This window comes from Mus caroli, unplaced genomic scaffold, assembly GCF_978045245.1.
Source record: "Mus caroli unplaced genomic scaffold, Mus_caroli_1 scaffold_15, whole genome shotgun sequence".
NCBI lineage: Eukaryota > Metazoa > Chordata > Mammalia > Rodentia > Muridae > Mus > Mus caroli.
The window spans coordinates 99,857,154-99,878,730 of record NW_028227270.1 but is presented as its reverse complement, the minus strand read 5'-3'; the positions used below and the strand labels follow the sequence as shown (position 1 = coordinate 99,878,730).

Below are 21,577 nucleotides of genomic sequence, written 5' to 3'. Positions count from 1 at the left end.
TAAAATCCTAAGTGGATGTGTGCTATTTGCATCGCACAGATATGACAAGTACTCCAAAACTTCCATCCCTTGGGAAAAGAGTAAAGCCTTCCTCCTGAGGAGTTCATGTACACAATGTGTGCAAAAATAAATAAATAAAATGCCCACCATAGCTTTCTCCCAGTCCCCTGGATATTTACAGCCTGGAGACTGCTTCCCTACAGTGATGTCTCTTTCTGGCATTAACTAAACCTGTGTTCTTGTTCAGCTCTAAATAATAACTCTGCTTGTTTGTTTATCTCTGTGTATAAGCCCTGCCTTTGGTTCTCAGTCTACTGAAACAATGGAATCCAAGAAATTTTGATTTTCCTAAGAATCTCTTGTTGAGAAAAGTAAAAGAATGAAGCCTGTTGCCAACCAAAGGAGTTTGTTTCCTGAAGAGAGATTTCACTCAGTTCTGACAACTTGTTGCACAACCTGATGGGAGAAATAAGCATGGTGTTAGTGCTGGGTGGAGCCATACCTCAGAAATTCAAAAGCCAAAAATGAGGACAGAAGGTGGCAGCCTCCTTACAACAGTTGTGGGCCAAGCAGTGACCTGAGGCCATTAATTCTCATGGAGTGTACTATTGATCCTGGATTACAGCCATAGCGCCACCATGTTCTTGCAAGAACAAGCATCAATAATGGAATGTGCACACTGTTATGAACATACTTTTAGAATTTAAATTTTAGAGAATTTTTAAGAGGGACCTAAAATATAGATCCTACATGTTCTATTGGTACTGCAAACATGGGATGATGGATTAGTAGAATAGCAATGACAATAAAAATGGATGGATTTGTGCTATCTTTAGATAGCTCCCTTAACACACAGGAACATAAAACGTGATTCATTGTTTTCATGTGGCCACTAGATCCACTTAAACTCATATAAAAGGGTTAAAATCTTTAATATCTATTGATAGCTACTCCCTCCTGCTACTCCTTGTTCCCACTTCCCTCCTCCCTCTCCATAATTGCTTTTCTCATTGATCTGATAAAACACCTGACAAACACAGCTTAAAGAAAGAAGGGTTTATTTTGGCTCCAGTTTCAACACATCCACTGCATCCCAGTCAGAACATGAAGCAACTGACTGCATTGCATCCACAGCTGTGGAAGTTAAACATAGTGAAAGTCAACATTGTGCCTGAGAAAATTCTAGGTACAGGTGATGCCAGGGAAATGGTCCTGAATGAACTGATCTGCCACTATGACAAGGGCCAAGATATATTTCCACATTCTGGATGAATATTTTTTTCCATTGACCTCACACTTTGTCAGAATGCTTGTCCATTCCTAGAATTCTCTTCACTGCATTCTTTACATCTTTATTTCTTAAGGTATAGATCAAAGGGTTAAGGCTGGGGGTGACAATGGTGTAAAAAAGGGTAAAAAATTGTCCTTCCTCATGAGATATGGTGTTCTGTGGTTTCATATACATGTAAATGAGTGTTCCGTAAAACAGGGTTACTACTGTGAGGTGGGAACCACATGTATTGAGGACCTTTCTCCACCTTGTCGCTGACTTGATCCTCATCACAGCTTGAGTGATAACTGCATAGGAGAGGAGGATTAGAGATAGAGGTACTAGAAGAAATATAACTCCAAGAGTAAACACAACAATCTCAATCACTCTGGAATAAACACAAGCCATCTTGATCAATGCAGGCATTTCGCAGAAAAAATTATCCACTTCCCGGTGCCCACACCTTGGCAACTTCAAAGTCAAGGAACAAAGGATTAACGCACTGCCAAGACCACCCAACCAGGCTGACAGCACCATCTTCTGGCAAAGCACAGGGTGCATTATTACTGTGTAGTGAAGAGGTTGACAGACAGCAGCATAGCGGTCATAGGCCATCACAGCCAAGAGGAGACATTCTGTGGCTCCCAGGTCCAGGGCAAAGAAGAACTGGAGTACACACCCTCCGTATGTAATAGACTTCTTTGGGCCCCATAGATTTACCAGCATCTGTGGGACAATGCTAGTAGTATAACAGAGGTCCACAAAAGACAAATTAGATAAGAAGAAATACATGGGAGTATGGAGCTGAGAGTCCAGATAGGACACTAGAATAATGGTTGTGTTTCCTACCAGAGTCACAATATAGAAGACAAAGACAACTGCAGAGATGATGTGCTCCAGTTGGGGTCGACTGGAAAATCCCAGAAGGATGAAGTCTGTCTCAGAGCTTTTGTTGTGTATTTCCATTGCTCCTTAGGAAAGGCTAGAAAGCAGTATTATAATAATCAAAATTTTTAGTATGGAATGGAAAGTCTCTGTATTTTGTCATCAATATCTAAAATCCATGCATCTGCATGTGTCTTCTTATTAAAGCATTTTTAAAATATTTGTCAGTGACCAGAGCTTCTCCATAGTTACTTGTAGCCAAGTGATTCTACAATGTGCTGAACCCAGTTCCTGTGCATTAGGAACACTGAAAACTATGAATATGCAGTATCGTCTCACTCATGGTTCTGTGTGTTTTGATTTTGTGTTAAAGAATAATAATTACAAAAGTGAGATGACATATATATACATACACATGTATATTTGTGTGTGTGTGTGTGCATGTGGGGGAGGGGCTTTGAACTGTTACCTGTGGTGGCCTTGAACCACCATACCCTGCTGGAATGGAAAAGATCTTGAAATTTTCCCCTGGAACTATGGCATTTATCACTTGATTGTGATTAATCTTTCCTTTATTAAAGGAACTGAGCTTCAAGCAAAATTTTTAATTTTTATATGCTCCACCACTTGACAACAGAATCACTTTTTCTTACATTCTTTTACAGATGCCTACATTCCAATCATTATAATTATAATAATCACACCACCTCCTCCTCGTCCTTTTCTTCTGAGTTTTTCTCTATTCATCATCATGGGCATTGTGCTTTCTGTATCAGATTTGGTGTTCACAACTATACTTTTTTGTGATTACTATTGATATGTCTTTGTCAAGAAATAATAACCTTTCTAAGTATTAACCTTTATGTGTTTGTCTCATTTTAATACCTTTAAAGTATTGTGCTACACATTCTGCTTGACCTTATGGATTTATTTCAGGGTTAAATATTGAACTAGTTCTAGAATCTTTTAGCCATCACAGACACAGCAGCCAAGTCAGCTTCTGTTCACTCAACCACTCCGCAGAAGTAGCCAGGCAGATGATTAGCAAGAGATATTTTATAGGATAAGCAGTGTGGTGACTGTCCTTATCAAATTCACCAATCATGAATGGCTTTTCATATTCGTAGAGAACATAATTGTATTCCCTTCTTTGGTCGTAGGTTATTAAAACTCATGAAAGTTCTAAAACTTGAGTTTATATTAAATTTTAAAAGGACAGACTATCCACACTTCAAACAAGCATTATCCTCCCTGACCCCTTCACTTTTTGTTACTAGTTTTACAAGATGGGTTTAAAGTTAAACTAAAATGTTTTGATTTTTTATCCTGGCTTCTAAAATGTACAAATGTACTTCTATGTGCAACATACAAGGATAGTACAATACATATGCTGTGCAGAGAAACCTTGGGGCAGGGTAAGACTTCATCTCCCAAAATGCTGTGTTTACAAATTACCTAGGGTCATTGGATTTCTTAAAGCTGAGAATGTTCAGAATTTAAAAGCCATGATTTCTAAAGTGGAAACAGACCTCAGAAGTTCTGACTTTAGCCTTCTGCAGTATAGATGTTCTTTCCAGAGAGCATTCAACAGCTCCCATTGTGCACACTCAGTGAAAAGGAAATCAGCTTTCCCTTTAAGGGGTGCCTCACACTTAGACTAAACACAAACTCTCCGTTTGGTGACATCTAGGCACTTTCTTTTAATTCCTAAAGTAACACCAGTAGGTCTATTCACAATGGCTTCTCATCTAAACTGGCATTTATTACTAAGTAAAACAGATGCAATAATGGCACAAGGACGATGCTGAGTGGATAAATGGTCTAGTAACGAGGGCAAAGTCAAAAAATAGTACAACCACCCCAGAAGCTTTTGCTGCATCTCACTCTTTATAACTCTTCCCAAACCACCCACTACCATGATGTTTACTGCTTGATGGTCCTTGCTTTTCATTTTATTAGGTTAAGCATGTAAATACAAGTGTCTGTTGGAGCTTATCAAAAAATGGAGGTCCAACGAAATGGCTCAGCAGTTAAAAGGCATATTGTTTCATTTACTAAGTTCAATAATTTTTTAAGCTAAATAAACCAAGCATATCTGGGCATAATTTGTTATGTATAATTTTGAAATTGTCTTATACTTAAAGTAAAGTGGATCATTTATTTATTACGAGTAAATCAAGAGTTATGGGTTTTCATATGAAGCCCAAATGGAAAAAGATAAGGTCAAAAGGAGTTAAGATCCTGGGTTTAGACAACCTGTGTGACTGCTGCAACCAGACTCTGCTGTTCCTTTACTGTATGACCCCTATCAGGCTAATTGGCTTGTATACATCTTGGTTTCCTTCACTAGCAGTTATTCAAACAGCATCTGCTTGATCAATATTTGGAGAAGGCTTACATGATAGAACAAATCTAGAATATTTAACAGTTGCTTGATGCCTGAAGACCATTCAGAAACTTCAACGTACTCGAACTCTCCTGCTCCACTGAGGTCCACACTGATTTCTGTTGGATGCAGCAGACAATACTCACCCGAGGACAGGATAATTAGAATATGTTTCCAGCCAGGGAGAGTTTGAAGTTGTCATGCTTTTCTCTAGTTCAAATGTGCCCATGTTCCCACTAGGATGATCTCTCCCTTCATTAATATTGCAGTTATTGAAAGTCCTTGTGCATGAGGATCTGAAAGACCTGAAAGTAAAGTTGCATGAGCTAACAGCCATATTTACATCAATTCCACAAACCCATTCATACCTAAAAGCAACAGTTGAACTAAGGTTCAATAGTAATAGTATCTACTTAATTTGAGTGGTTGGATTGAAATTAGATCTGAAAACAATGAAAGAATCAGTGAATCCGTCTTGGCTAACCATTTTTGGTTCAACATTTGAAACTGTTTATGTTTTTATTCATTATGACACCTACTGTCTTGTATGAGGGTGCTGTGTTCTTCACCTTGTGTTCCAAGGCTACTTGGCTATAGTGAGAACTTATGCACAACTCTAAAGGCTACTCTCTTGCTGTGGGTTGGGCCCAAGGGGATTCGTGTCCCACAGAGGTGATTAAGGATATCTAAGACGATAGTCAGAATCCTATCCAAATAACGATTGTGTGATGAGTTCCCTTAAGACAATACTTTCACCTCTTCCTTTTGTTTTATATTTCAAAAGAAATTAATTTCATAGATTTAAATACACAGTACAATATTATGCTTATATTGAAAGTCAGATGTGTGACATGTCTATCTATGAAGATTAATACATAAATTGAAATGTCTTTTGGTCAGTGGATATCAGATCAAAGAACTTGTTATCTAAGTGTTGCAACTTCAGAACAGAAAATAGTTGACCTCTTAACATACTTCTGAAATAATCATAATTGTTAGTACAAAAATTGTACCATCCTTTTTCCATTGTCAATGAATTAAAATAACAGATTAAAAAAATGGTTTTGGTCCCAGTATCCTTTTTACAGGTGAAAATTCTTGAGGCTGTCTTAAGTTCAATGACTGGAAATTTAACACTAGCTGAGAGCCTCCTGCCTTCCTGCTCTTCCTTCAGTCCTATCTGAGTCACAGGAAATCATAGTGATAAATCATGTTCATTGCACACTCATGTTTAAAAAGAGATATATCTTACCCCACATTCATATGTGAGTGCTTAGATAACATGTGTTCTTATGCTTATTTGCTTTGAATTTAAGCAAAGAAATCATAGTTTATGACACTCTAAAGGCTTTTCTTTTTCACATAATATTTTTAAGATTTATTCCATATGTTGTGTCTAGCTGTGGTTCTCTGTCCATTATAGATTGTTATAATTATTATATATTATAACACTGTTATTGTTATTATAGACTCCCTCGTTGATGGATGTTCACACAGATTATAATTTTCAGCTTATGTGAGTGATTCCATGATGAGTGATTTTATGTGGGTCTCACTGAACACATACTCAGGAAAATCATAGTGTCTGTGTACAGAATATGTTAGAAGTAAACTTTACAATCTATTTCTCCCAAATGAATTTTATTAGTTTGTCCTATACTTGTCACATATAGATTATTCTATTGATTCACATATTCTGCAGCACATAGCATTCTAGACATTCAAATTATTGCCATTTGAAATGTAAATGTTATCTACCTGTGGCCTTGATGTGTTGTGAGATTCTAATGAAAGAGTCAGGACATCAAGGTTTCAGGAAAAGGTGCTAATGTGCATACTTGGACGTAAATGATTCCTTGGTCATAAAGAACACAAATGATGGGGACTGGAGAGATGGCTCAGAGGTTAAGAGCACTATCTGCTTTCAATTCCCAGCAACCACATGATGTCACAACTATCTATAATGGGATCTAATGCCCTCTTCTGGCACACAGGTATATATGTGAATAGAGCACTCATATGTATAAAATAAATAAATAAAAGTCTTTTTAAAAAGAAAGAATCCAAATGGTTTTTAAGGATGGAGGTCTACTCTATTCCCATATAGAGCTATATAAAATAAATAAAGTCTTTAAAAATAAAAATAAATAAACATCCAAATGGTTAAGAAAAATGGGGGCCAATAAAAAAACATTAAAAAAAAAAAAAAAAGAAAAATGGGGGTGGGATGATCTTTTCTTCTTTGACTCCCTGTCTGGTAATTCACTGGTTTGGGGTTTTGAGTTTTTGGTTGTTTGGTGTTTTTGGTTTTTTGTTTTGTTTTTGTTTTTGTTTTGTTTTGTTTTGTTTTGTTTTTAAAAAAGGTGGAATTCTAAAGATGTCCTGGACATAGAGGAAGAGAGGGTCACTGTGGCATATAACAAGGTCTCATGTAAGCATTTTGGCAGAGACTAAACCACGTAGTAGATTTTCTGTCCTTTCTTCAAGGTCTCTGGCACGGCATATGAAGCATGGCAGAGGTTGTAGTCAAGTTTAGCATATATTCAAGAACAGTGCTTGCCCTGCATGGCTATTGTTTTTCTTTTCCCTGGCTCTTAGGGCCCTCACTTGTCTTTGATGCATGAATCCCTTCAGGACCAGTGCACATCATCCTGGCTTATACTCCTGTAGCATCATCACATGGGTGGCTGGTTTTCCTTCCAATCAAGGCTTCAATAATGCCGGAGACAGATCTTATCACCAATGAGACTATGTAAGATGGGATCAAATGAACCCCCCAGTACTAAAGTCATTATATTTATGGAGATTTTAAAGACACCAAAAGTTGAAAAGTATCCTTCAAATAAATTATTTGGGTTCTAATCAAGTCTGTATGGGGACATGAGCAGGGCAGCAGGTGTGTGATATACAATCTGTTGATGTCCCAGTTTTGGGGGGGGGCTCACTTTAATGTCGTTGGACACACTTTCATATGTTAGTGCATTGAGTGGCATCCAAATGCCTTGAAAAATAAAACTCCTTAGGCATTCCTGTACAGGACCTCCAACACGGGCTGTAACATTCTTGGAAGAGTCTCCAAGTGTTCAAGTGTTGGAGGGCAGAGTCCCTTGGAGGGCAGTTGGGGGGGGGGGGGGTGGGGAGAGAAACCTTTGGCTATATACTCATTCTAAGTCAAGGTTACCACATGGCTTCTCATATTTCATTTCCAAGGGCTTACATACATCAAAGGATACCATGATTGCTTCAAAATCTGTAGTCTGGGCTCTGTGTGTGCGTGTGTGTGTGTGTGTGTGTGTGTGTGTCCCTCTATCCATTCCCCAGCATTGATTTTTGGGACTGAAACACGCATAATGACCCTTGTATTTACAAACAGAATAATCCCATTGTACATACATAACCCCTGAGTCTCCCCTGGCATTCAAGGCAGATCTAATAAAGCAAGGTTCATGTTGTGGTCAAATAGATGGTCCTGTGGTCACAAGAGGGAGAGTCTGGGACTACAGTGGTGAGACAAATAGGGAAACAGATTAAAAACAATAAATGGCACTAATACATCCTACAAAAAAAATTTTTTAGTGCTAAAAGAAACTTTTTACCACACTTTCATTCAACTAGGATAGTGACTGGGACAATTATAACAATACATAAAGTCCAGGGGTGGCAGTTTCTAAGGAAGAGAAGCAAGAACAGTTTGTTTCACTGGGTGGTGGAATCTCAAGATAATACTGCTTGTAAGCTGGTCAGCCTCTGGAGTAGGGCAAGTCTGTAGTTCTCTGGAGTCACAGCTCAGCCTCTTGAGATGGTGAGAACTTGCTCTTAGTTATCCTTTAATGCCACCTTCACCCTCCTGTGCTGGATCCAGGGGGTCACCTTGACCACCTTTACTATAATGGGAGTGGAAAAAATCAAGCAAGCAAGCATATCCAGCAGGAAACAAGTGGGGTTTTATTTGTAACCTAAAGGATCCTGTGCTCGGTTCTCAGTGGTCAGAGCTTGGCCTCACACTTACACAGCTGGCTAATTTAAAACTGTGTTGCTGAAAGGCTAAGTACACCTTTTTAGCACAGAATACAACCTCGAGCACATATTTTGATAACAAGAGGTAGTGATCCTGGAGAAACTTGAGTTTCTGACAAGCAGTTTCATTATACACAAAGAAAAATAAAAGTAAAAGGTTTGATTTAACCCTTTGATAAAAAATACTTCATATTTTATAATAAATTTTTACCTTTAGAACATCTTTTTAAATCTTTTTCAAAACGTAATTAAGATCTAATTTTTAATATTTCTATTTCCCTCTACTCCCTCTTACCTGTCCCATCTGTCCCATCTGTATACACACACACACACACAGAGAGAGAGAGAGAGAGAGAGAGACCACTGAGTCACTTAGTGTTGTCTGCATCTATATGCGTCTAGCACTGACTACTTGGTATTGATAGCCAATCAGAGGGCTCATCTCTAAGGAAGACTAATTTTCCCTCTCTCTACATTTATTAATTGCTTATAGTTTTTCATCTAGGGTGAGGCACTGTGAGATTTCCTTGTAAAGTTTGGTCTGGTTCTTCCTCCCAGCCCCATGCTCCCAGAAGATTTAGACTAAAAATATATTTACAAATATCTTGGCCATATAGCTAGGCTCTTCTCTAACTAGATCATATCTTAGATAACCCAATTATTTTAACCTACATTCTGCCATGTGGCTGGTTGCCTGTGCTCAGGTACAATATATCCATCTTCTCACATCTTCCTGGGCAGATCTTCCCACCCCTGGCTCTATCCCATAATTCTTTCCCCTTCTGGATGTCCCACTTTCTACTTCCTGCCTAAGCCATAGGCCACTGGCTTTTTAATTGACAGGTGATGCATCCATGCAATACACAAGATATTCACTCTACATTGCCTTGTCTATGTTGGCAACTGTCAACTGTTGTTGACATGTTGGTATGTTGATATGGTGACTGTTGCTGGAATTATCAGGTCTGCCTTAGGCAGCCACATGGTTGAGATTTCATGGGTAGAGTTCCCTGTTATTGCAAGAAGGAACAATCTCACTGCAGACTTTCTGTTCCTCTGGCTCTTACAACCTTTCTGCCCTCTCTTCAGTGATGTTCCCTGGGTCTTTGTTGTGTCAGTAGGGGATGGATATCCGTAGCCGGTTTTTCTCTGCATTAAATTAGTTGTGGCTTTCCATGATGGTCTGGTTCTTCAGCCCAAAGCAGCTTCTTGATAGGGAGGGAGCAGGATCTACACTTACTGTGGTAAAAGGATACGAATTTGGAGTGTAGTTTGGAATTATACTGGTTTAGAAAAGTAGTAGTAGTAGTAGTAGATTCTTTTTCAGGTCTATGACCTCTCCAACCATAGACAACTGTCTAGATTTACAGGACCAGTAATGATTTCCCTCCTGTAAAGCCACTCTCAAATACAATTAGATATCTGTGGTAATCCCCAAGATAAAAGTATCACCGTTTCACCACTGTGGAAATGTTCCTAGTCCAGACATTTTATAGCTAAATAAGATGACTTAATGTGCCTCTCACTTGGCAGACTTGGTGCTTTGTAAAGCACCTTCTGACTCTGTGGGAACCAGTCCTCAAGGATGAGGCTTCTGGAAGAATTCCAGCTCAATTACTCCAAGTCCTGTATCCAAAGTGCATCATACTTTTGGCAATAGGGACTTAACCTTCAAATTCTGAAAGGCAGCCAAAAGTAACAGTAATAGCTTATATTATTTTGGGAAGGGTGCTGTCTAGATTTTACATCAATTTGACAAGCTGGGGTCATTTGGGAAGAGGGAACCTCAACTGAGAATATGCTCCCACCAGACTGGCCTATGGGCAACCTTGTGATGTATTTTCTTGGTTGATGATTGAACTGGGAAGGTCTCCCACACCGTGGGCACTGCCATCCCTGGGCTGGTTGTCCTGGTAGCTATAAGAAAGCAGACTGGGCAAGCCATGAAAAGCAAGCCAGTAAGCATCACTCTTCCATGGGCCTCTGCATCTTTGCCTACCTCCAGGTTCCTGCCCTGAGTTTCTCCCTGACTTCCTCTGACGATGAACTGTGAAATGGAATGAGTATAAGCCAGCTTAACCCTTTCCTCCTTATGTTGCTTTATGGTTGTGGTCTTTATTGCAGCAATGAAATAAGACAGAAATTGGTACCCGATTCATTGGCTATTACTGTGAAAGCTCTGGCCCTGAGGATTATGAAAGGAGTTTGGAACTTTGAGTTCAGAGTTCATTGAGTGTTCAGAGTTTAACGAGTTATTGTGGAAAGTGAGAAGATAAGAATGTTGAGAGAAATGTAAATGAAAAAAATTAATTAATTAATCAACTCACTATTGAATGATGAAGAAGTCAAAAAGAAATTTTAAAATTCCTGGAACACAACAAAATGAAAATTCAACACAACAAAATTCTGGAATGTATTAAAAATCCAGTAGGAGAAGTTTACATCTCCAAGTGCCTCCATTAAAAAAAATTAGAAGGAGCACAAATCAATGACCTAATGATGTGCCAAACTTTGAAAACTGATCCAGTAGATCTAGTAGATGACAAGAAATATTAAAAATCTGATCAAAAGTTTAAAAACTAGAAATAACAAAAACAACAACGAATCAACATCTCTAAGAGAGAGTTTTTTGGGAAGATAAGTGAGATTGACAAATCTTCAGTCAAGCTGACTGAAATAAAGAAGACTCAAATTAACAGAATCAGAAATGAGCAAGGCAACATCAGAAAAGACACCAAATAAATTAAGAGTAGTGTATGGGAATCATTTAAAAACATGCACTCCATTGAGTTGGAAATCTATAGGAAATTGATGAATTTTTAGCTTCATTCAAACTGCCATATTAAATTAAGGAGAGACCATGAACCTAAAGAGACCTATAACAAATGAGGACACAAAACTGTTAATGAAAGGCCTTCCAGGTACCAAAAAAAAAAAAAAACCTAAGGCCAACTGGATTCATAGAAGAACTGTACCAGACTTTCAAAGATGATCTATAGCAATATTTCTTGAGCTATCTAAAAAGGAAAGAAAGGAAGGGAGGGAGGGAGGGAGGGAGGGAGGGAGGGAGGGAGGGAGGGAAAGAGCAATTTCAAACTGTTTATAAAACCATATTACTCTAATACTGAAACCAGGTACATACACAATAAAAGAAACTAAAGGGCAACATCCCTGATGGACATAGGTTCAAAAATCCTCAATAAAATACTTGGAAACTGAATAAAGACATACATCAAGAAGGTTGTCCACCATGAGTTAGATTTATCCTAGAGGTATAGGGATAGTTTAACATATGCAAATATGATGTAATAAATCACATAGGTGGACTGAAAGACAAAACTGACATGGTCATCTCAGTAGATACAGAAAAGGCCTTTGACAATAGTTAGTACTCGAGGGATCATGTCTCAACATAATAGAAGTGAGTTCTGGGACAGCCAGGGCACACAGAGAAACCCTGTCTCAAAACAAACAAACAAACAAACAAAAGAAATATTATTTTATATACATTATAATATGCACTTAATTATATATATACATATATAATATTATATATAATGGATGAATTAGTCCTGGAACCTTTAGCTCACTAGTGCCTGGTAGGAATCAGAAAGGTGACCACAGGAAGAACACCTGTGGTGCCTGACATCCCATATAGCACCCAGCCCTGAGCAATCTGGATCCCATGTCCCTGTGGTTTCAGGGTGGTCCTCTGTTTGTGGCAGTTTATTCCCATGCTTTGGAATTTGGCTCCTTCTGAAAGTCACCCACCCCCTCCTGGCCTAGATATCCTTCTCCCAGTTCCAAAGTTACCACTTTAGGAACTGCCTATAAAAGGAAGCACACAGAAGGGTACTGTCATACAGAATCTACAGTTTAGCAGAGTTCTCTAAGGGTTTGCAAACATGAATTTATAGTCCACAATTAAAAAGACCTCTCTGGGTAGGCTTTGACTGACATTCTAGGAGTACTCTAGTACTTCTAGTACTCAGAGTAAAGACACTAGAAAAAAATCAATAACAATAATCATATTATAATATATCACATATTATAATAGTAATATGGATTATGTACTAGATGAGAAGTTGATTCCTAAATAGTTCCCGTCAATTACTGCTGAAATGAACTATTTCACCCACAAATATATGATTAGGAAGAGTGGTAGTTTAGAGGAGAAAGACCCCCATACGCTCATATGTGAGTGAATACTTCATCCCCGGTTGGTGGACCTGTTAGGGAAGGATTAGGAGATGGGGCTTGTTGGAGGAGGGATGTCACTGGAGATGGGCTCTCTCTCCTCTCCCTCCTCCCTCCTTCCTCTCCTCCTCCCACCTCTTGTGCTGAGGCTGGAGATATTAGCTCTCAGCTACTGCTCTAGCTCTATGCTTGCTGCCATTATAATCATGGATTCTAGCCCTCTGGAACTATATATGAGCCCCAAATTAAATGCTTTCTTTTATAAGATACTTTACTCATGGTGTCTTGCCACAGCGATAGAAAAGCAATTAAGGCAGGAAATGTTACCATAAAAGCATTTTAGAGTTGTGTAACAGGGAGTGGAATCTTGGGAGCTGAGGGCACACTGACAATGTGGAAAACTTGGCAGAGGTAGAATTTTTTTTTTCCAGATACAACCCTAAATCCAACGAACTAGATGGCTTGGACACTACCAAGCCTTGAAGGACCTCTGGGTGTCGTCGCTCCCCCTATCCCTATTTGACAAATGCTGGAGACACCAGTGACCTCTGTTCCTTAATCACCCAGGAAAGGGGAGGGAGGCACGCAGACACCCCACTGATCTGTAGATCCGTGATCTGCAAAATAAAAGCCCTGCATCCCTCCACAGCCCACCTCACTGCAGAGTTCAAGGCCCATCTATTCATACAGCGGAACTCCCACAGGGAAAAAGCCAAAGACCGCTCACTTTGAAATGCCAGGATTCCAACGCTGTTAAAAGAACAGTTGCTGTTATGACGCAATCTGTATTAGTAAAGGTCTGCCGCCCCCCCCCCCCCCCGCAACCCCCGCGTTCCTTAGGGGGTCAAGAGGGTGTCCAGTGAATTTTTACTCCTGACTCGACTCAGTTAAAAGAGTCTAAGTCTCTCAGTCAAGGAAGATATAAAGCGAAAAGGTCCATTTCTAATAGGGGAAAAAAAAAAAAAAAAGTCAGCAAGTTCCTTCAAGTTCAGCTTCCACAGGTATCTCTGCTTTGTCTTCACGTGGCCTTCTATAGGAGTGGACTGGCTAAGTAGCATCATACACCCTGCATCCTTCTCAGCACTTAGAAGGTATTATTTCCCAGGAAAAGTAGGATAACGACTAAGGAAAAAAAGGCTTCCCAGGAAAACCAAAGCAATTACCAACTACTTTTGCCCTGTCCGTTAATCTGAAGCCATGTGTTTTGGCATGTCGTGTGACTCTGGGCTCTCTACCTGACTATCCAACTCTCTTCTCTCGGTGTTTTGTTCCTAGCCACAGTGATCTCTCCACAGTGTACGCTTCTAACAGCAAGTCACTAGACTTCAACGATAGCCTTCGGGGGCCGACCTGGAGCAAGAGCGCCGCCTTCTGGAGGTATTTCCTTTACTGCTGTATCAGCAGCTCCTTGTCTCTTAGGAGCATCAGTCCAGGAGCTGGTTTTCTCTCTACTGTTTGCTTTTTTGTTGTTTGTTTTTGCTTGTTGAAGGTCTGTGAAGTAGAACTCAAGTAGAAAAATGAATAAGGAATTTCAGAGAGTAAGTGAGCATCAAGGATCCATTAGCGCGGTTGACTACGTATTTATTTGCCTGGTCACTTTGGAAGAAGCAATGCTACCACCTGGACCCCCTTTCTCCTAATCCTAGCCAATCAGGATACCCTCAGGTACCTCGAATTGAACAGAAATGGCAAATGATTACAGAATGCAGTTACGAGTATGCTACTGGACGTTTATAACTAAGTTCTAACTCCGAGTGTCCAGACAACAAACTACAATCAACCGCCTGTCTCACACGCCAGAGAGGATTTGTGAAGGGCAGAGGACATTTAACCTAGGTAGCCACAGTGGAAAACCGGAAAACCGGTTCGATGACTCCACGTCTACCATCAAAGGGCAAGGAGGAACTTTGAGAATATATTCTGTAGTATGTACTGTATGTGTGAAAGGAGGGTTTGGCGTATGCACAACTGCCAGAACAGCTCAGACCGGCGCTCTCTGTTCTCCTTCTGCAAGGGATATGCAGACATTATCACCGCTGCCACTTGAGGGGAGCAATCTGATCCCTTTAAATGGTCAGGGCTCCGCGGTATAGCCTCAGAGTCAAGGATGGATCTCTCCTTTAGGGATTTATGTCATAATGGGGCGACCTTCTCCGTCAGGTTCTCTGGTGCTTGCAATTAATTCTCAATCCTTGACTTAAAATGTCTTAGAATCCTAGTTAAATACGACGCACTGAGAATTCAATGTTCCCTCTCTTTAGAAAAAACTATTTAAAGCATTTTAAACAGTTCTCTTGTGCCAGAGGACCCTAGAAATTTTGAGCCCTTCAGCTTTTTACCAATCAACACATTTAAGGGACTCCTGCTCCAGCCACCAGGAAACTTCCAGCCCGTGGGAAGCACCGCGAGGTCCCACTTGTCTCCTTTACAATTTATCTTTACAACGCCCTGTGCAAACCTAGCCAGCTTCTCAAGAAAATGATCTGCGAATTTTCCCTCTCTCTGAGTCACCCTTATAGCATGAGTTTTTAAATCTACAAGTTCGGAGAGAGATGGGGAGGAGGAAGGAAAATAACGGGAATGGGGTGGGTCAATGGCCCAATAATGAAAAACACTTGTTGCTATTTTAGAGGGTTGCGTTCGGTCCCGGCTCACCCCTACAAGGCAGCTCAGGACTGCCTCTAACTCTGCGGACACGTGGTGCATATATACACTCAGCCACAAACACAAAAAAAATAAATTCAATACGATTTAATTTTTTATATTTTAATATATGACTGTTCTGCCTGCGTGTATGGCAGTGTGCTGCGTGGATGTCTGGTGCCCATGAGGAAAGAGGAAAGCGCTAGATCCCCTGGAAATGGAGTAACCAGCTGTTAGAAATATCCAGTGGATTCTGGCAACAGAACCTAAGTCCTCTAGCAAGAGCATTTGAGCATTCGGAAAATAAAAAGCTCGGTCTTCACAGGATCAAATAATTAGTAAAAATTTTGAAAATCATGAGATTACATAAGCTGGTAATTTGCAACTGGACTAGCATGAGTAAATTGGATACAAACCTGAAGCTCACTTATGAAACCGGTAATTTTACTGTACAATGTCCCGACCCAAAAGTTTGAGTGAAGTTTGGAAAAACAAAATTTGCACTTCCCTGACCGGGAATCGAACCCGGGCCGCGGCGGTGAGAGCGCCGAATCCTAACCACTAGACCACCAGGGAAACTGCTAGCTACTCTCTTGCCAGAACTATGACTTTAATTGGCCAAACAGCTATCTGATGTGTTAATGCTGGATTCATTCAGTTAGACAACCACAAATTCCAGCAGATCAAATTCAGAAGACATGAAAGAGTACGATAGAGTTGGTACTCCCCTGCTTATATGTAGGAATTGACCCAGAATACATACTAGAAAATGTATATTTACATGTTGCTATTATTAAAAATTAACAAGATCATTAAGGTAATTTTTGAGACAATGTCTCAGCCCTAAGATGCAACTCTACGAAGATAAGGCTAGCCCTGAATTTAGAGAGATCCGCCTGCCTCCGCCTCTCGAATACTAGGTTTAACGGCGCTAAGGAAGGGAAGTTTTAGAGAGTAATTTAAATTGTCTCCTTGTGTTTCTCTTTATGATACAAGAAGCTGTTTGAACATCGAAGTACTTATTCATTTTAGATTGCTTAAGTAACGCTGCTAAGCGTGACGTTCTTCGGTCACGCCCAGCCTGGATTTACGTGATAAAGTCATTAGAACTCAACGTAGAAGCACACTGGGCGTGGCCGAAATAGCTCAGTTGGGAGAGCGTTAGACTGAAGATCTAAAGGTCCCTGGTTCGATCCCGGGTTTCGGCAACCACGAGCATTTCCTTTTCCTTGCTGTTTTTTATTGGTTTTTTCTTTAATAACATTACTTCTGTATTTACTGCCTTCCTTCAGGCTTTCAGCTGTTCCACTTCTTTTTTCTCCAACTCATATGTTTCTCAGAACTTACCTCTTCTTTATTCCCATGAAGATATCTCAAAAGCTTTTAAATCAAGCTAGCCCGGGTTCTCTTGTCTTACAGATCATGGCAGACTCAGCTACGGGCTATACCATTCAGTCCAACTGATCATGACCATCAACTTCCCAGTTTCCACATGTTGTGACTCTTTCTTGGCCCTGTTTAAATTTCTTGGGATGCAAGCTAATTGACAACTATTCAACTCTCAAACTCAACTCTCCCGCCACTTTTTTTTCCCCTGTATTGTATGGTGACTCTATTTCATCACTTCACTACTATAACTTGAGATAGTTGCTACTCGGGGCCTGTACTTTGATTTTTATTTAATTTCTTTGCTTTTAAGTAATTTCACATATATTTTCAAAGATAATAAAGAGGTCCCATTTCTGTTGCCTAACTGCTTCCTATAACAATACCTTATAAAACATAGTCCAGTGTCACTGTCCTGACTGCCCTTTCACAAATACAGAAGAATGCTAAACAATAGAATAAGAATATAAATGAACTCAAAAAACAAAACAAACCAAAAAAAGAATATAAAAACACAAGAAAACCGCTTAAGCAGAAATGGTTCGTAATTCCTTTAAAATACTAGACTCTGCTGTTAAAGACTAAGGCTCACAACCAAAAAGACAAATTAAGACTTGTGTCTGGTTGTGCTGACAGCAGCATTCAGGTAGGAGAGGCAGGGAGGATCTTTATGAATTCAAGGTCAGCCCAGTCTACATAGAGAATTCCAGGCCAACCAGGGCTATAAAGTAAGACTCTGTCTCAAGAATAAAACAGGTCATAATTATAGCTCTCCTGTCTGTTTTGTGGTTCAGCAGGATATTCTACTCCTCCTGTGGCTGTTTCTAAGATTGTTTCTGTGAATCACCTATATTTAGGACTTTTTTTTTTTTTTTTTTACATAATGGCAAACTGCATTCAGCCTAAAGTAAAACTTATGATTGTATTTTCTTTGGGTTTTTGTTTTGTTAATAACTGGTGATGAAAATCAGGACCCCACAGCAAGTGGACATAAGCTGATGTTCAGCCTGATTTCAACTCTTACATAGCCTGTAGCACTCAGGTCCGCAGCCTCACTTGGGTGTGTAAGCCAGCTACTAGCAGCACAAACATTTGGGCACGCTCAGTAGTTTGACGCTACTTGGTAGATGTATGCTTCTTGGAGATGTGGCCTTGTTGGAAGTGTATCACTGGGGCTGGGCTCTGGAGTGTCAAATGCTGGGCTCAGTGTCTTCATTCGTTTCCTGTTGTCTGATCGGGATGTAAGAGTCTCAGCTACCTTACCAGCACCAAGTCTGCCCATATGCAGCCCTGCTTTCCCACCATTACCAGGAAAATAATGGACTAAACCTCTGAGGCAGTCCAATTAAGTGCTTTCTTTTATGGCAGTTACAGTGGTCATAGTGTCTCTTCACAGCAATAGAACCCTGACCAAAAACAAAAAAACAAAAACCACAACATCAACAAAACATCATGAATACTCAGAATTTTGCCTATGGCAAGGCTAAACGACATGGGCAGGGCAGCAGGAGAGACGAACAACTGAAAACAGTATGATGGAAAGTGCCATGCTTAGACCATTACTTTGTTTGCTAGTGTAAACAGCCAGTCTAAAAAATAAACAACTCCAAAATTTCTCTTTCTTTTTCTTAGCATATGAATTTTTGTCACGATCATTAAATAGGATATCCCTAAATAAAATTTATGAAGCCATAGCTCAGACTTTAGTTCCTCCCAACAGACCAAATCAGAGCAGAGTCACTTGCTCTATTAAGTAATCAAACAGAACTTTAAAACAATCCAGATAAACAAGTGTAAAACACAAGCAGCCGCCAGCCACCAGTCAAAGGGGGCGCAGTCTACCTGAGCCAGTATAATAAGAAGAGCCCTGCTTTAATCATAGGGGAAGGAAACATGAAATGATCGATCCTTTTTTCTTGTTGCTGATTTCTACTGTATTGATCCTTTTGCACATCTAAAGCCTCCCCCTAAGTCCCCGTACTGGAACCCCTTTCAGTTTGATGGATGGCGTACTGCCTAACTAATAAAAAAAAATCACATTGATCTTTAAGCCTTATTAAAAATATAAGTATAGAACTTATTCCTTTCCCCAGTGTTAATCCTTCAACCTTCCCAAGTTACAGAAGCATATTCCTCCTGTATTACAGTTTGGAAATGCGATTTAGACCAGGCCAAGCTTCTGACATCTTTGCTGTGACCAGGAACCGCAAAAACCATCTTGTCAATACACACCTGGGGCTGTTATCTCCCAACTTTCCCAAAGAAACAAACCATTAAGCATTCATTTATACTTTGATGACTCTGAAACGTGATCCTAACCCTGAAGAAAAATAGAAAGTCTTGCTATCCTAAGTAAGCAAGTCATGCCCTGTGCAGTGACATAGGCTATGAGGATATCAAAAGTGTAAGCAATACAAGAAGGGCGAAGTGTCACATAGGTTTAATCCTGGTATCCAAGAAGCAGAGGCAGGCAGATCTCCATGGGTTTGAGACTAGCTGGTCTGCAGAGTGAGTTTCAGGCCAGCCAAGGATAATGTCTTAGTTAAGGTTTTACTGCTGTGAACAGACACCGTGACCAAGGCAACTTTTATAAGGACAACATTTAACTGGGGCTAGCTTACAGACTCAGAGTTTCAGTCCATTATCATCAAGGAGAGGGCATGACAGCATCCAGGCAGGCATCCAGGCAGGCGTGGTGCAGGCTGAGCTGAGAGTTCTACATCTTCATCTGAAGGCTGCTAGCAGAATACTCACTTCCAGGCAGATAGGATGAGGGTCTTAAAGCCTACAATTACAGTGACACACCTACTCCAATAAGGCCACACCTACTCCAACAGGGCCACACCTTCTAATAGTGCCACTCCCTGGGTCAAGTATATACAAACCATAACAGATACAAGGTGAAACTGTGTCTCAACACCCACTCACCCTCCCCCCCCAGCCCTCCCCCAACAAAACAAAACCAAACAACAAACAAATAAACAAACAGTCTAAGGAATATTTTCTCACTTTCTTTAGTAAGTTTAGAGCCTGAATAGAATTTGCTAGATTTTCTATTTGTACTGTCTGTTAAATATGATCAATTATCAATAACCATTTGTCACATTTCCTATACTGAATGGTACCGTTATCGTCATGGAGGCCAAATAGCTGACACAAGCCCCTTGTGGGAATAAGAGTTTACTGTGGCTCCCAGTCTGTGGGTGCTGTTTCTTGTGCAGGGAGTCACAGCAGGGAGAGTGTGAAGGCACTGGTCTCACTGAGTCCACAATGAGCACACAAATGACAGCTCTGGGCTTTTTCCTTTTTATTCCATCCAGCTGTCTACACCCAGGGTAGGTCTTCCTCCCTCAGTTAAATATCTCTGGAAACTCCAGACAGACATAGCAGAGGCAAGCCATCTTAGGGGATTCTGAAGCCGGACAAGCTGACAAAAGAAATTAACCAGTGCATAAGGTTTCACTAAGTGTTTGTACTGATCAAGATGGTCTCCAAGGCCATTTTCCAAATGACAGTACTTAAGAGCTAAGGGAAACATTTCCTTTTCCCGAGGCTCTGATTTGATGCATGACTTGATAAGGAGATCGAGGTCCAAATAAGATCTGCACTGGGGCTAGCCCATGGCGTTGAAATGTTCTCTTTCCCTCTCTCTCCCTCTCTCTCTTTCTCTGAGATTACAATTTCTTAAACTCAGGAGCCATGTCTAGGCTGTTTTGTGTTTGTTTGTTCGTTTGTTTCCTGACAATTTGGCAAGGCTAGAGTTTTCTGGAGAGTTCCCATCAGCTTGCCTATAGACAAGTCTCTAGCCATTGTCCTGATTAATTAGTAATTGACATGGGAGGGCCTAACCATTATAGGTGGTGCCACCCCTGAGCAGTGGTCCTGGGGTGTATTGGAAAGCTGCTGAGCAAGCCCTAGGGAACACTCCTCCGTGGCTTCTGCTTCAGCCCCTGCCTGCAGGTCTCCCCCTTGCGTTCCTGCCCTGCCTTTCCTAGATGATGAGCCACAACTTGAATGTGAAATAAGTCGTTTCCTGCCTAAGCTGCTTTTATAGTGCTCTGTTACAACAACTGAAACCAAGGTAAGACAAGCCCTAAGACAGCCTCTGTTCATCTATAATGCACAGTGCTACTTTCAACTGAGCAATGATGCTGCTTGGGAATGTTTTATTGTCTGCTTTTTACTGTCTGACTCATTCTGGACTTGCAAGTTTTAGTTTTTCCCTGTGGTAGCTATTCTTCCTGTGGAGGCTACTCTTGGTTGTCAACTTGAATAAAATTAGATGAACTAAAATCCAAGCATCTAGGTACCCCTATGAGAGATTTTAATCTTAATCATTTGAAGTGAGAAGACCTACTTCTGGATCTTTTGAGATGGGAAGATAACGCCTTTAGAGATGGGAAGATACACCTTTGATCTGGGCCTCGCCTTCTGCTGAAAGTATATATAAATGACGCGGAAGAAGAAAGCTTGCTCTCTTATTGCCGCTTGCTCTCGCTAGCCAGTCCATTCCTTCACTGGCATTAAAGCTTACTTCTTCAGGACTCCAGCATATACTAAAGACCAACGGAGACATCCAATCTTATGGACTAAACAACTACTGGATTCTTGGACTTTCCGTTGGTGAACAGCATTGTCAAACTAGCTGGACCACAGCCTGTAAGCCACTCTAATAAATCCTTCATTCTATCTATTTTGTTCCTCTAGGGAACCTTGACTAGTTCACTCCCTATACGCTTCCACATCTAACTTCTTCATTCTGTGAAGAGCAGTTAGCTCTGTTTTGATAATCT

The 21,577-nt window shown here is 40.3% G+C and overlaps 1 protein-coding gene and 2 non-coding genes across 3 annotated transcripts; 1 reads left to right on the top strand and 2 right to left on the bottom strand.

The window, feature by feature from the left end:
• Positions 1-1,291: 1,291 nt before the first annotated feature.
• Positions 1,292-2,254, bottom strand: LOC110308375 (olfactory receptor 2W1-like). The gene has a single exon (XM_021180842.2). It carries the CDS (start codon positions 2,234-2,236, stop codon positions 1,292-1,294), a length of 945 nt encoding a protein of 314 aa, XP_021036501.1. The 5' UTR covers positions 2,237-2,254.
• A 13,648-nt stretch (positions 2,255-15,902) lies between these two features.
• On the bottom strand, positions 15,903-15,974 carry Trnae-cuc (transfer RNA glutamic acid (anticodon CUC)). The gene has a single exon. It is a non-coding gene; the product is annotated as a tRNA-Glu (tRNA).
• A 559-nt stretch (positions 15,975-16,533) lies between these two features.
• Trnaf-gaa (transfer RNA phenylalanine (anticodon GAA)) lies at positions 16,534-16,606 on the top strand. The gene has a single exon. It is a non-coding gene; the product is annotated as a tRNA-Phe (tRNA).
• The last annotated feature ends 4,971 nt before the right edge of the window (positions 16,607-21,577 follow it).

Bases quoted from the DNA above. Each gene is read 5' to 3' on its own strand.
- LOC110308375 (XM_021180842.2), bottom strand. From the start codon at position 2,236: ATGGAAATACACAACAAAAGCTCTGAGACAGACTTCATCCTTCTGGGA.